The following is a 16,508-nucleotide window of genomic DNA, read 5'->3' as shown; positions in this document are numbered from 1 at the left end:
ACGAATGCCAGTTTTTGTCCGGCGAGACGACAACTAGAGGACAATGCAATATAGTTTCTTTCACATGTTCACAATGCGTGACATTTTAATATTGAACGTGAAGTACAGTGGGGCAAATAAGTAATTAGTCAACCACCAATTGTGCAAGTTCTCCTACTTGAAAATATTAGAGAGGCCTGTAATTGTCAACATGGGTAAACCTCAACCATGAGGGACAGAATGTGGGGGAAAAAAAATGAAAATCACATTGTTTGATTTTTAAAGAATTTATTTCCAAATCATGGTGGAAAATAAGTATTTGGTCACCTACAAACAAGCAAGATTTCTGGCTGTCAAAGAAGTCTAACTTGTTCTAATGAGGTCTAACAAGACTCCACTCGTTACTTGTATTAATGGCACCTGTTTTAACTCATTTTCGGTGTAAAAGACACCTGTCCACAACCTCAGTCAGTCACACTCCAAACTCCACTATGACCAAGACCAAAGAGCTGTCGAAGGACACCAGAGACAAAATTGTAGACCTGCACCAGGCTGGGAAGACTGAATCTGCAATAGGTAAAACGCTTGGTGTAAAGAAGTCAACTGTGGGAGCAATTATTAGAAAATGGAAGACATACAAGACCACTGATAATCTCCCTCGATCTGGGGCTCCAAAATCTCACCCCGTGGCATCAAAATGATAACAAGAATGGTAAGCAAAAATCCCAGAACCACACTCACCTAGTGAATGACCTACAGAGAGCTGGGACCACAGTAACAAAGGCTACTATCAGTAACACAATGCACCGCCAGGGACTCAAATCTTGCACTGCCAGACGTGTCCCCCTTCTGAAGAAAGTACACGTCCAGGCCCATCTGCGGTTTGTTAGGGAGCATTTAGATGAGCCAGAAGAGGACTGGGAGAATGTGTTATGGTCAGATAAAACCAAAATAGAACTTTTTGGTAGAAACACAGGTTCTCGTGTTTGGAGAATAGTGAATTGCATCCGAAGAACACCATACCCACTGTGAAGCATGGGGGTGGAAACATCATGCTTTGGGGCTGTTTTTCTGCAAAGGGACCAGGACGACTGATCTGTGTAAAGGAAAGAATGAATGGGGCCATGTATCGAGAGATTTTGAGTGAAAATCTCCTTCCATCAGCAAGGGCATTGAAGATGAGACGTGGTTGTGTCTTTCAGCATGACAGTGATCCCAAACACACAGCCAGGGCAACAAAGGAGTGGCTTCGTAAGAAGCATTTCAAGGTCCTGGAGTGGCCTAGCCAGTCTCCAGATCTCAACCCCATAGAAAATCTGTGGAGGGAGTTGAAAGTCCGTGTTGCCCAACAACAGCCCCAAAACATTACTGCTCTAGAGGAGATCTGCATGGAGGAATGGGCCAAAATACCAGCAACAGCATGTGAAAAGCTTGTGAAGAGTTACAGAAAATGTTTGGCCTCCCTTATTGCCAACAAAGTGTACTTAACAAAGTATTGAGATGAACTTTTGGTATTGACCAAATACTTATTTTCCACCTTGATTTGCAAATACATTCTTTAAAAATCAAACAATGTGATTTTCTGTTTTTTTCCCCACATTCTGTCTCTAATGGTTGAGCTTTACCCATGTTGACAATTACAGGCCTCTCTAATCTTTTCAAGTGGGAGAACTTGCGCAATTAGTGGTTGACTAAATACTTATTTGCCCCACTGTATGTCATCGTAGCAGTGTTTGGGTCGTGTCACTCATGTGAAATGTACCGCGCCTCTTCCTCACTCTCCTCACTGCAGTATAGGATGTGTTTCAAGCTAGGCTGCGCTCCATCTTGCTTCTTTGGAAACACCTGGTAAGATCTTGGCTAGAGAATAGGCAATGTTGCTTTACCCTTTAAAGGTCTGTGCTGAATGATTATCACACAGTAAATGTACAGTATCACAAAAGTGAGTACACCCCTCGCATTTCTGCAGATATTTAAGTATATCTTTTCATGGGACAACACTGACAAAATGACACTTTGACTCAATGACAAGTAGTCTGTGCGCAGTTTATATGATCGAGTTAATTTATTTTCCCCTCAAAATATAGCCATTAATATCTAATCCCCTGGCAACAAAAGTGAGTACACCCCTTAGTGAAAATTGTCAATATTAACATACAACATGTCAACTGTCAATATTTTGTGTGGCCACCACTATTATCCAGAACTGCCTTTACTCTCCTGAGCATGGAGTTGACCAGAGCTTCACAGGTTGCCACTAGAATGCTCTTAAACTCCTCCATGATGACGTTGCGGAGCAGCCGGATATTTGAGTCTTTGCGCACCTCCACCTTCCGCTTCAGGATCCCCCAAAGATGTTCTATTGGGTTCAAATCTGGAGACATGCTTGGCCAGTCCATCACCTTTACCCTCAGCCTATTCAGTAAAGCAGTGGTCATCTTGGAGGTGTGTTTGGGGTCATTGCCATGCTGGAACACTGGCCTGCGACCCAGTTTCTGGAGGGAGGGGATCATGCTCTGCTGTAGTATTTCACAGTACATGTTGGGAGTTCATGTTTCCCTCAATGGAATGTAACTCTCCAACACCTGCAGCACTCATGCAGACCCAGACCATGACATTCCCACCACTATGCTTGACTGTAGGTATGACACACTTATCTTTGTACTTCTCACCTGGTCACCGCCGCACATGCTTGAGACCATCGGAACCAAACAAATTAATCTTCGTCTCATCAGACCATAGGACAAGTTCCAGTAATCCATGTGCTGTGTTGACATATCTTCAGCAAACTGTGAGCGGACTTTGTTGTGTATCGTCTTCAGAAGAGGCTTCCTCCTGGGGTGACAGCCATGCACACCAATTTGATGTAGAGTGCAGCGTATGGTCTGAGCACTAACAGGCTGACCCCCCACCTCTTCAATCTCTGCAGAAATCCTGACAGCACTCCTGCGACAATCTTTCAAAGAAAGCATCTGGATGTGACGCTCAGCACGTGCGCTCAGATTCTTTGGACGACCAACCCGAGGCCTGTTCTGAGTGGACCCTGCTCTTTTAAAACGCTGAATGATCTTAGCCAGTGTGCTGCAGCTCAGTTTCAGGGTGTTTGCAATCTTGTAGCCTTGGCCATCTTCATGTAGCGCAACAATACGTCTTTTAAGATACTCACAGAGCTCTTTGCCATGTGGTACAATGTTGGAACTCTAAGTGACCAGTACGAGAGAGTGTGAGAGCTGCACAACAACTTTTAACACACCTGCTCCCTCTGCACACCTGGACCTAGTAACAGTAATGAGTCACATGACATTTTGGAGGGAAAATGACAAGCAGTACTCAATTTGGACATTGTGGTACAATGTTGGAACTCTAAGTGACCAGTACGAGAGAGTGTGAGAGCTGCACAACAACTTTTAACACACCTGCTCCCGCTGCACACCTGGACCTAGTAACAGTAATGAGTCACATGACATTTTGGAGGGAAAATGACAAGCAGTACTCAATTTGGACATTTAGGGATGTAGTTTCTAAGGGGTGTACTCACTTTTGTTGCCAGGGGTTTAGATATTAATGGTTATATTTTGAGTTATTTTGAGGGGAAAATAAATCAACTATTATATAAGCTGCACACAGACTACTTTTCATTGTGTCAAGTGTCATTTTGTCAGTGTTGTCCCATGAAAAAACATAAAAATATATATACTTAAATATCTGCACAAATGCGAGGGGTGTACTCACTTTTAATACATTTTATTCATAGAGCGCTTTTACCGGTGCTTTTGTGATACACTGTCACTCGCATAGCATTCGCGTTAGCATTAGCATCAACTTGCTTTTACATACAGTTCAAGACTTCTAGGTGGGTTGAATTGAAAACAATGTTCTGCTTTACCGGTTTAGTGTGTATTATCGACACGAAGTTGACATTGTCCTTGTAGACGCTACAATATGGGCTTGTCTGTCTATGTTCATTCGAAATTGTTTATTTTTGGACTAAAACTTTTTTTTAAATTCAAAAGACGAAAACATTTTGAACTGTCGACTAAAACTAGTCGAATTTGTATGTGATTTCGTCGATTAAAACTGAAATAAGACAAACACATTTTGAAATGACAAAGGCCTGATATATGCTTCTGCATTCTGTTCACGGCGGACGTACGTGTAGACCCTTGATCTTTTGAAGTTTTATATGAAGAGAATGCTTTTCTCTGTAATTTAAAGACAAGCCACAAGAGGGGTGTGGCTTTGTTTTTGTAAGGTTTTGGGGGACTCTGGTCTGTTCCTCTAGTTTTCCTCTGATCATAGACAGCAATGGCAACGGAGTTGGAAGGAGTCTATTTGTTGCTCCCGCTAATCAATATTGATAAAAAAATGTTGTTAATAAAAATGCTTAGGCGTAGGCGACACAGAAAATAACGGTGTTGTTGTACTGGACCCAACATTCTGGGCGGACCAATGACAGTACTTTGACGTTCACGCCACGACGCGTTGACGTGATCCGTAGTCAAGATTTTTTAGGAGGCGTACATCAGGCTATGGTGTAGGGTCCAATCTTAGGTAATGTATCGATAACAGAATCAATGTCAACACAATGAAAAGCTCTTCTAACAGATGACAAACGATACAAGTAACCAGTGAATCCACCTATTGACATTCACAAAATAGAATAAGATATTTTTTGTAGATTTAAAAAAATTCTCATTTGGTAAAAGTGTTTTAATGGTGTGAGATTTTGAGACAGATTTTTTTTATATGGAAATTTGACAATTTTCATTTGTTTATTCTAAATTTTTTACTCCCAAAGCAAAACCGTTTTGGGGGGGCTGAATTTCATCAAAAATGACCTCCTGTGCATATGTGCCCAACTGTGCTCATTTGCTCCCAAAAACGTATAAACACGTTCTATTTTTAATTGTTTCAGTGTCCCAAAGATGTATTTGTTCGTCTTTTACGCTTTTTTATTATTTATTTATTTTTTTACAAGAGACATTTCTGGGTTCAGATTCAATTTAGCTCCAAAGCACAAAGCTGAAAATCCATTTTAAAGCAATAAAACTGGACACTGGAGGGCAGTAGCGCATTTGTTAAGACCCGCAACCCAACTCAATGGCAACGAACGGCCGGGCCGCACGGCCGGAGTTCAGGCGGAAGACGACCGGGCAGAACAACCTAGAGGACACCCGGGATGCCAGGCGCTGGACAACCAACCAGAACGACCAGGACCACCAGTGCAGCGGACGATGCCGTTGAGCAGACCCCGCAGAGACTCAAAAAAAATCAATCTTTATGAGACAGGCGGCGATGAGTGAAACGTTTACCCGGATGTCGCGGCCACAACAGCGTCATCTCTCAGTTATGTGTAAATAAATTGTTACTTTGCTATCAAAAGCTCTATTTGTCTTTTTCTTTATGTTATTTTGTAAAAGGAAAACTTTATTTAGATGTTTGGGATGTAACTAAGGCAAAAAAAAAAATCACTGTGTTAAAGTCAAAGTTATGTTTGAAATGTATTCTTTCACAAAAAGCTCAATTTCTTTGTTTTTTCATCAGAAATTGGAAAATTGCTCAAACTAAGCTATTTTCTAATGCTGATTTCTAAAGAATGGAAAAAGATATGAACTAACTTTTTTCCTGCTGAAAGAAGAGAGTCTAATCTTTCTTTTGGTGGGTCCCATGTTTATATACCAATAGAACAGATTTTTCTGTGGGCCTTGCAAAATCAGTCAAAATCCAGTAAAACGGCCGGTGAAAATGGCTAGGAGTGAATGAGTTAAGAGTTTGAGAGTAGGTGGAGGAGGATATGGTGATTCTAACCTGTCAGCTGGTGATCGCCGGCCGCTGGGGCAATGCGGAGGTACGGCGTGGTGAGCTGAGTCACTAGGATGGCAGCTGAGCGCCACATAAGGTGAGTAGATCCACGATGCCATGCAGCAAGTAAAGAGACATACACACAAAGAGAGAAGCCACACTGACTCACTGTTGTTTGCCAATATTAGTACATAAAATGAACATAAGTATTAGGGCCATGAAATCTATAGGTAGCAAACGTGGAGTGCTTCCACCCTTACACGTACACTTGCGGTAGTTTGATGTTGTTCTTCAAAGCATGTTTGGTTTCTTCCATTCATGATTCATGAATCAGAGATTTGTCCCAATAAGTTCGGAAAGTTATGGTGCCCATCCAATTCAATAGAGTTTGAACTAACAGGTCAAGTGTACCACTCCGCAATGATAGTCGCTCAAAATTGAGGAATAGACATTCTCGTGATTTATTTAGCATTGACAACAGGTAACTCATTAAAATCAAATGGTCAAAATCAGACTCGCTCACTGGCCCCACTCAAATCACACATCAAATCACGAACAGATACCCTCATGGTCTGACACACAGTCAGAGCTTGTAACTCATGTAACAATTAGGGCTGTCAAACGATTCAAATTTTTAATCGAGTTAATCACAGTTTAAAAATTAATTAATCGTAATTAATCGCAATTCAAACCATCTATAAAATATGCCATATTTTTCTGTAAATTATTGTTGGAATGGAAAGACACAAGACGGATCTATACATTCAACTTACTGTACATAAGTACTGTATTTTATTATTATAACAAAAAATCAATAAGATGGCATTAACATTATTAACATTCTGTTAAAGCGATCCATGGATAGAAAGACCTGTAGTTCTTAAAAGATAAATTTTAGTACAAGTTATAGAAATTTTATATTAAAACCCCTCTTAATGTTTTCATATAAATAAAATTTGCAAAATTTTCAATCAAAAAATAATCTAGTAGCTCGCCATTGTTGATGTCAATAATTACACAGTGCTCATGGTGCTGAAACTCATAAAATCAGTCATACCCAAGCGCCAGCAGAGGGCGTCAAAACACCAAAAAACACAAGTAACAAGCGGACATGACACTGCTGTCATCTTAATCTGTTTGAGCGAGGCATGTGCGTTAAATGCGTCAAATATTTTAACGTGATTAATTAAAAAAAAAAAATTACCGCCCGTTAGCGCGATAATTTTGACAGCCCTAGTTACAATCCACATAAACTGCAGGTTTGCTACAGTACATGATTGCACATCATTCCTCCATGATTCACAATTTCAGACTCTCCTTGGGCCAGGAAGGCATCTGAATGTGGGGATTTGAAAAGTGACCAACTTCAGCTAACTGGAACAACTTTGTCTTTAGGAGGCTCAAATAACAGAAGTTGAGTCTTCAAATAAAAAATAATGAAAAAAAATGTAGTTCAACACCTACAGCCCAAGTGTCTTTATTAGAATAATGTCTTAATTTGTTCCATGCAACAACACTCAAGCTATAGCGGATCCTATAACATATCCTACCTTTGGTGGCGACTCGGACACAGTCGATTTTGGTCTCCTGAGAAAAAAACAAAAATGAGGGAAGACGGGAAAGAGTTATTGCAAGGTCAACAAGCAGTTTGAGTGGGTTACGTGTGTACCCCACTTTACACTTGATGATGAAACAGTGCATAAGGTCACACGTCTTGATCAATAACTGCAAAAACATACTATAATGACCCATGGTGCAGTTAAGACGTGGTGACACTGAAGTGCATTCGAACTCCGTGGCAGGCCTTGTGCCTCAATTTATAACTGGCTACTAGTTTCGCCCTTTTATAAACTTTTCCTCTCAAAGAGAGAAGGAGACAAGTATGTTGAACACTTGAGCGCTGAAAAGACTAGAGGACAAAGGCAGGAACAAGGTTGCTGTGAGTAACACAAAAGACATGCATGTGTCCCTGAGCTCGCTTGTTTGCCGAGCTTGGCCTATGATGAGGGAAAACTCTCACTGGGCACTCTAAAAGCAAAGTGCAAAGCATCCCGTCTTTACAAAGAATATTAAAGCAATTATTTGAGTTTGGCTCTCCAATAATTAAAGGCTTTCACGATTTCCTAATGTGTGGATCCCCACCATGGACTACGCAAAGTGGCTGTTAATATTCATAGATTATTCCTTGGGAGTTTTTCATGTGTCCCGCTTTGATTAGAAGGAACAACCAGTTTGGCATTGATTGATGAAGCTTGTTTTGGGGACTTAAGCAGGATTGAATGGACACCGACGATATATGTTTCCAATCAGGGTTAGTTTGGGGCAAATTCCCAAGTCAGAACACTGATATTTGCATAAGGTTCCTTCAAATCACAATTAGCACCTTCATGTTCAATTTCAACCATGGGTGTTTGAAATTTTTTTAAAAATGCATGTCCACCCAGTCTTATATTAATTCATTGACTTCATAATGATGTTGACGGGAAACATTTCCCAGACTCTGCGCCACGCCTTCAAGTAGGGGGCCGTCCCACACTCCGCTTCAGTCGGTCGAAGTCGGTCGCAGTTATTCTCAAACACATGCAGCGATCCAACGCCGGATTTAGGTTGAAAAAGTACGAAAGCTGTACCATTAACAAACAGGAAGCATTGTCTCAGGAGTGATTTGTTCGAGGATTCGTACCATGCGTGCAATTTGAAACGTGAAAAAAAAAAAAATCAATGGGAAGAAATTAACCGCTACAACATTGGCGTCATAATTCACAATATTTACGTAAAATAAATGCTAACTGTCCGTTTTTATTGCTTTTAACCAAGAATCGAGACTGTTTTACGTCCATTTCTATAAAGAATGAGGAATTTAAGCATTTATTCACAAGAATTTTCAGCGTAAAAAGCTTCTTGTGGTGATAAGGCAGCGCCACAGTGGCTTAAAGACTAGCAGCACATCCGACATATTTACGTAAAATTCATGCTAACTGCCCGTTTTTTTTGCTTTTAACCAAGAATCGAGACTGTTTTACTCCATATTTATAAGAATTCAGGGATTTAAGCTTTTATCCACAAGAATTTTCAATGTAAAAAGCTCTTTGTGGTGATAAGGTGGCATCACAGTGGCTTACAGACAAGCAGCGCATTCGACATATTTAGGTAAAATTAATGCTAACTGCCAGTTTTTTTTTTTTGTTTTGTTTTGTTTTTTTTGCTTTTAACCAAGAATCGAGACTGATTTACTCAATATCTATAACGAATTTAGGGATTTAAGTATTTATTCACAAGAATTTTCAACGTAAAAAGCTCTTTGTGGTGATAAGGCGTCGCCACAGTGGCTTAAAAACTAGCAGCACATTCAACATTTTTACGGAAAATTAATGCTAACTGCCCGTTTTTTTTGGTTTTGTTTTTAACCAAGAATCAAGACTGTTTTACTCCATATTTATAAAGAATTCAGGGATTTAAGCATTTATTCACATGAATTTTCAACGTAAAAAGCTCTTTGTGGTGATAAGGCGGTGCCACAGTGGCTCAAAGACTAGCAGCACATTTGACATGTATACATAAAATTAATGCTAACTGCCCGTTTTTTTTTTTTTTTTTTTTTTTTTTTTTGCTTTTAACCAAGAATCGAGATGGTTTTACTCCATATCTATAAAGAATTAAGGGATTTAAGCATTTAGTCAAAAGAAGCTCTTTGTGGTGATAAGGCGGCCCCCACAGTGGCTTAAAGACGAGCAGCATATTCGACATTTACTTAAAATAAATGCTAACTGCCCGTATTTTTTGCTTTTAACCAAGAATCAAGACTGTTTTACTCCATATCTATGAAGAATCCAGGGATTTAAGCATTTATTCACAAGACTTTTCAACGTAAAAAGCTCTTTGTGGTGATAAGGCGGCCCCCACAGTGGCTTAAAGACTAGCAGCACATTCGACATTTACGTAAAATAAATGCTAACTGCCTGGTTCTTTGTCCTTTTAACAAAGAATAGAAACTGTTTTATGTCCATATCTATAAAGAATTCTGGGATTTAAGCATTTATTCACAAGAATTTTCAACGTAAAAAGCTCTTTGTGGTGAAAAGGTGGCGCCACAGTGGCTTAAAGACTAGCAGCACATTCGACTAATTTACATAAAATTAATGCTAACTGCCCGCTGTTTTACTCCATATCTATAAAGAATTCAGAGATTTAAGCATTTAGTCACAAGAATTTTCAACGTAAAAAGCTCTTTGTCTGTGTTTCCACTCAGTCAGCTTTGACGGAGATAGGCCCCCTATTAATTGGCCCCGCGTCCCGTCAATATATTCCGAAGTCTATGGTTAATTTCTGAAATGTGTGTCAGGGAGTTTGCTGTGGACGCTACTAAGGGTTCAGTCTGGGACTGCTAAAATACATATTCACCATTTTATAGTATATCCTGACTTCTACGCCTACTGAATCACACAGGAAAAGTCTGAGTATGTGTTCTATTCTGGAGTGCCAACTGGCTAATTGAATTCAGTCCAGGCCTCACACGTTATTACCGCTGCCCTCCCGGAACGGACGTGCTGCCGCTGCTCAAGGAGGCCACTGACGGCACATTCTCATTCAGCTGCAGTGGCTGGAGCGCTCTGCAAATTGCTATCGAGCGGCAAGCGAGGAGGAAAGGGAGCAAGGGTCATGTAGCTCCACTCGAAGACGCGGGGGCCTGTGACCTGTACGATCGGTAGGGTGGCCTGCCACCACGTTTCAATACCTGCGACACTTTAGGGCCACCGCGACACCTCAAATGAGAACCTGGAATTTGGCAATAAAGCAGAAAGTTGCTCCATATGAGCATGATGCAGTATGTCTGGATGCCTCTTGTTCTGTCAACATGATAGTAACTCAACACACTTCAAATCATATTTCCCAATTGAAATTCACGGAAAAGGCAATAATATGTGCAAACTTTATATTGTACTACTTCCAGCGAAATGTTTCTTCTTCCTGGGTGGGGTGTAACAAAATAATCGAGAAGTACTGCTAGGCATGATACTACTTCAGAAACCAAAGTGCAACTGTCGGTGTCAGGCATAGCAGTCAGGCAGCAGAGAATAGGATGCCAACTTATCCACACTCACAAGCGATTCAAATAAATACCGGGTTCTACACCTCACAAGGCTGATTTGTGTACACTTCACCCCTCCTGATCCTATGTCTCTCAGACCCTCCCTCCCTCCTTTTTCTCCTTGGTCATCAGGCCCCCCACATGGTGTCAACCGGAAATACAACAAGCTAACAATAGCACCAACATATTCATAATTAGTGTATGCGTTCAATGTATTTCTTGTTGTTGTTTGTGCTTCTCTTCTGTCTGTTGCGCTCTTTTTTTCTGTTCCCATAACTCCTTCCTGTTCACTGCTTTCTCCTTATGATGCTGATGTCATTTACTAGTAGCATTTTCCCCAATTATTTTCAATAGTCTAAAAATATAGGTATCGAATCTCAAAAATCCCGATTGGAAATCCCATCAATAGCACTGGAAGATGAGCATTCACAGCCAGTCCTTCCAGTATAAGTGAACTGGACATCTATTATTGTCAATTGCAGGCTGTGAGTTAAACTACATGGAAGTGATGCAAAATTGATATGGTTACGAATCACTTGTAAATTTTGCATCATTTCCTGTTGATTTCTCGGGCATTTCCAGGCTGCTTACTGTTGATTTTAGGGAATTTTCAAGTCACTTCTTGTTGATTTGGCGTAACTTCCTGTTGGTTTTGGGGTGTTTTTGGGTCCCTTCCTTGTTAACCCTTTAACACCGAACGTGTCGGCAGCGACGCGTTTACGCATGTCGTCTTTGAAGCTTCATCACGCTGTAATTACGTCACCCACGTGCTGCTGGTTGGTCTCGTTTGAAAGTACGGAAGTTGATGTACACACCAGTTTTTATTTGAAGTCAATCGACCAAGAAAAACGGGAGATAATGTCATTTGAGTTTTATAGTTTTATTGCACTCATAAATATGCATTAAAACGCTGCATGGACCATGTATCTATCTCCATATTTCCACCATTTCTTGTCCTTTTTCAAAACCGAAAACAGCACAAAAGACTACATATATCCCAAGAGCCGTTTTGTGATGTCAAGAAGGGCGAACCGAATGTGGACATTTTTAATAAATTTCCGAGCGAGGCGCCAACTAAGGAAAAGGAGGCATGCTGAAGCAAGCAACAGCCAGTTTGAGCGAGCGACTTTGAAACGTGCAGAACGAATCTAAAACTAAATTTAGCGCAAGCTAATGCATTATTTCATTAACTCAAGGAAGAAGATGAGCCGTATTTGTTGTTGTTTTCCTGGGATGAGTGTTCATGCAGAAGCTTTATTGAGTTCGCAAAAAAAAAAAAAAAACTTTAGTTGGTCGTATGCCAGACTCTCTTGGGGAAATTTGAATTGAACTACTTGTCAATATTTTTGAAAAAACTTTTTTCAATGTTATATATATTTTTTCTTCACTATAATCTTTTTCAAATTTTATAAAGATGAGTGTTCGAGAAGCTTGGTTGCATGTACTATATACTTTAGATAAGGTGATGGGTATAATACCTAACTTCACAAAGAGATATCCTCTAAACCCTTTTTGTGTTAGATGATATATATTTTTTTTCTCTCACTATTTTGCACTGTATATAACCCTTTTTGACCATAGTATGTGTAAAGGCCAAAAACGCCTATGACCATACTTGCTGTTTGTGTTGAATTGTCAAACATAAAACTATTCAATCTTATTTTTTTCTATTGAATGTTTATCCTAACAAGTAGAATAAATATTATCAAGCTTCAAAACGTTTGGTCGACTATGTTTGGTTGTCAATGGGACATCAACATTACAAATTTTGAAAAAATATTTTGGGATTTTTTTGGCTTTTTGGGTCCAAAATGTGGATTGTAATTGGTCAGTGAAGAAAACAACAGTTTGGACATGAAGTTCAAGGTGTCCTTAAAAAAGGGACCCAACTTGGCCATTGTGAACAATTTTTTCTTTGAAATATAAAGGCAACATCAAATGCATGCAAATTCGGCCAAAATAGGCTTAGGTGTTCAAGGGTTAACCCATTGGCTGCCATTGACAGAGCTAGACTCCCAACTGATTTTGACTGGAAGGGGACGAATGAAATGTAACTGCGGTTATGAAAGTGAGCCAAGTGCAGTAGCGCATGCATTTGATCACAAAAAAAAATCACAATTACTGTGTCAATGTCAAAATAAAAACATGTGGTTTTGTATGCACAGTACGAATAAGCTACAACATGCCCGTCAGGCAGATCAAACCCACGGGCTGGATTGTACCCCCTGGCGGGCCACTTCCGGCCCGTGGGCCGTACATTTGGCACCCCTGCTTTAGTATGTTTCTGCATTTGAACCAACAGGTGTGACCCTCTGCATCTGCTTTTAACATGTACCATGGTTTTTGATTGTGCATGCCTATATTCTGTAGACAGCTGTGTTTCTTGTGCATTGTGGTTACTGCTAAGTGCTTGTTTTGTCACATCTCACCCCGTTTGCAGTGCTGACAGCCTGGTAATAGACGCTGTAGCTCTTCTGGGGCAAAAGCGGTGCATTCCAGTATCCACTGTAGGTCTTGTTGTCACCCACAGTAAAGGGCTGCGGCGCATGGATGCCGCCGCCGGGGAACTGGGCGGCAAAGTAGTACTGGGAGTTGAATTGTGTCGCGTTCTGGAAGTGGATGGGCACCGGGTAGCAGCGCAGGATCTCGGCCGTGCCTCGCGCACGTCTTGGACGCTCCTCCTCCACCACCACCTGGTAGGCACTGGAAAAAAACAATGAAACATGAAACTATAGGGGTAGCCCTGGAAACCAGTTTCTACAAATTACAACATTTGTGGGACACAAAATAATAACAAGGACCATGCATGAATTGATAATGAAACTTTGGTTAAGCCATTTTGGTTTGAAGCTTCTATTTTTGGACTGTAAGAGAACTAATACTGACACAACTCTAAATTAATGCCGTCAAAGCTAGGGTAACCAAACGTCCTCTTTTGCCCAGACAAGTCCTACTTTCACGTAGTATCCTCGTTGTCCGGGCGGGTCATATAAATTCCGGTAAAATGTCCGGTTTTTATGAATTTTCACGGGACCAATTTGAAGAGAATCCCTCCGGCCGCTGGATGGCAGTGCCTGCCTGCGATGACATGGCTCCTAACAGTAGGGAGGGAAGGAGTAGTTTTTCTTGTTTTTGTTGGCAGTTTACCCCCATCATGAGGCATTACCGCCATCTACTGGGTTGATGATTTGGCCACAATGCCTGCGTAGTTTTTTACGATAATTACTAGGGTTGTTCTGATCATGTTTTTTTTTGCTCCCGATCCGATCCCGATCGTTTTAGTTTGAGTATCTGCCAATCCCGATATTTCCCGATCCGATTGCTTTTTTTTGCTCCCGATTCAATACCAATCATTCCTGATATTTTTTCCCGATCATATACATTTTGGCAATGCATTAAGAAAAAAATGAATAAAACTCGGACGAATATATACATTAAAAATACAGTACATAAGTACTGTATTTGTTTATTATGACAATAAATCCTCAAGATGGCATTTACATTATGAACATTCTTTCTGTGAGAGGGATCCCCGGATAGAAAGACTTGTGACTTTGTGTATTGTGAGTAAATATTGCCATCTAGTGTATTTGTTGAGCTTTCAGTAAATGATACTGCAGGCATGCCCCAATGCATGATGGGAGTAGAACCATGATGGGATGTAAAACCATGACTGTGCGTCGTGCTATCAATGGATATATCTTCTCTGCTTTGGGAAATAACTTACGGTGTAGAGACAAAGCTCTATTACCACCTTGCTTCCCCACATTGCTTCCCATGATCTATCTAATCATAGGGAGAGGGATTGCAAGGTATTAGCCCATTGCAGAAAGGCTTCAAAGGCTGCCAAAGTTCTCTCTACTCATGTTGTGCTGCCTTTTATCTCTCTATAAAGGTAAAACTGTGTCATTACAGCTTGAGCACAACAATGAGTGAGAGGATCGCGAACGTGTATTTTAATAGCGTTCAATATTTTAACGTGACACATTTTTTAATAAATTAATTGCCGCCGTTATTGAGATATATTTGATAACCCTACATTAAGCCTAAACTAAAGACTCTGGATGAGTGTAATATATTATGTCTGGAACTTTAAATACAATAAGAAAACGATTTAATTAAAATATATATATATATTAAAAAAAAGGCATGGCCGATATTTTTTTGCCGATTCCGATACTTTGAAAATGACGTGATCGGACCCGATCGATCGGCATCTCTAATAAATACGTATATAATGGCAACTGTTGACTTCTGTCGGAGCTTTGACTGTAAAATCCCGTTTGGTGTCGCTTCGTTGCGCTGCCGATGATTGTAAACTTTTATAGCAAAGTTTGATTTTTGCCTCAGCTTGCTATCAGTAAGCTGAACCACGCTAGGCATTATGGGAAACGTTTTGAACTGCTACGTTTGGAAACATGCTGGTTGAATAGTTTGTCAGTTTATTTCGGTTATTGTTTGTGTGCAATCTAGAAAATTGAGTGAGAATATCAATTGAATAGGAATAACAATTCGTCAAGGACAATTGTCGTGATAGTAATTTATAAAAATGTTTAATTGGCACATACCCTACTGTGTGTATGTGTATTGACTGGACTACATTTCCATGGGTCTGCATTCTATATATATTATTATTACTATTATTATTTCAAACTGCATTTTTCCACCCCGAGTGAGGGGGCACACTTTAAATATATTAAAGTAATATAGGCATCTTTGAGTGAACTTCGAGTAAAATTCATGTATCTTGAGACCTGGCTGAGTGTCCTCTTTTTTCAAATTCAAAATATGGTCACCCTAGTCAAAGCTGGATAATAATTTTGAGAATGAAAACTGTGTGCAAAGTGCTAGGTAAGCGTCAACACTTCCAGCTTAAAGCAACACTTTGCAACTTTTCAGTTTGGTCGATTTCAGCGGCGCCGGTGGACAAAAGCAGTAGTGTTTGCCTTAAGAAAGACTGCATTTTCCATGTGGACCAGCGCACACCCGAACAGTGTTGTAAAATCATCAACAAATCAAAAAATCAATCTCCCGGTCGCCGCCAGATGGATTAAACAACATTTCTGTTTCCAGTGGCTATGTGGAGGACGAATAGTAATAAGGTAACGAATCCAGTTGTGGCTAAACAACAGCATATGACAGTTAGCAACTGTGTGGCTTAGTGTGGCGAGGCGAAACACCGGGCCAATGTTTATTCTGTATATCCTGGTAGCCTCTTTTTCCCTCCTCAGACAAAACTTTTTGTCTCTTGTTGCTCTGCCATCTTTGCAGCATTTGTGCGAAAACGTTCCCATCAACTTCTGTCTTTATAATGAATGGGGAAAAGGGGGAAGTAACGTATGCCGTAAAGCAGTCAGACCATTTTTAGGTTTTTTTTTTTGTGTGGCATTGTTCCTGACACCCTCCTCAAAGTTAATTAGTGCCAGTGAAAGCGATACAGACCCCCTGAAGATATAAAAGGTGTCATTCAAGTAGTTGTCAGTCGACATATTATCACAAATGTAACGAAAATATTTTATAGGTTGTGAAGGAATTCGGCCTCCCGGCCAAGCCGCCGGAACAGTGACAGCCGAACCAGAAGGTGTGCCGTTGGCGCCGCTCCAGCAAGTCGGCCGGTGAGGCCAAACCCCGCGCGTCC

The 16,508-nt window shown here is 40.5% G+C and overlaps 1 protein-coding gene across 8 annotated transcripts in view; it reads right to left on the bottom strand.

The window, feature by feature from the left end:
- Positions 1 to 16,508, bottom strand: part of LOC130929769 (receptor-type tyrosine-protein phosphatase mu-like) — a 468,571-nt gene that overhangs the window by 169,356 nt on the left and 282,707 nt on the right. For all 8 annotated transcript variants that reach the window (XM_057857249.1, XM_057857247.1, XM_057857248.1 and 5 more), the window contains exons 12-14: positions 13,300 to 13,573; positions 7,332 to 7,368; positions 5,788 to 5,862 (exon numbers count right to left, since the gene is read on the bottom strand). In XM_057857249.1, the coding sequence (XP_057713232.1) occupies positions 5,788 to 5,862; positions 7,332 to 7,368; positions 13,300 to 13,573 (386 nt within the window). The remainder of the gene's footprint in view (positions 1 to 5,787; positions 5,863 to 7,331; positions 7,369 to 13,299; positions 13,574 to 16,508) is intronic.

Source organism: Corythoichthys intestinalis, chromosome 14 (assembly GCF_030265065.1).
Source record: "Corythoichthys intestinalis isolate RoL2023-P3 chromosome 14, ASM3026506v1, whole genome shotgun sequence".
Classification (NCBI taxonomy): Eukaryota; Metazoa; Chordata; class Actinopteri; order Syngnathiformes; family Syngnathidae; genus Corythoichthys; species Corythoichthys intestinalis.
This window is presented reverse-complemented; position numbering and strand designations above follow the sequence as displayed.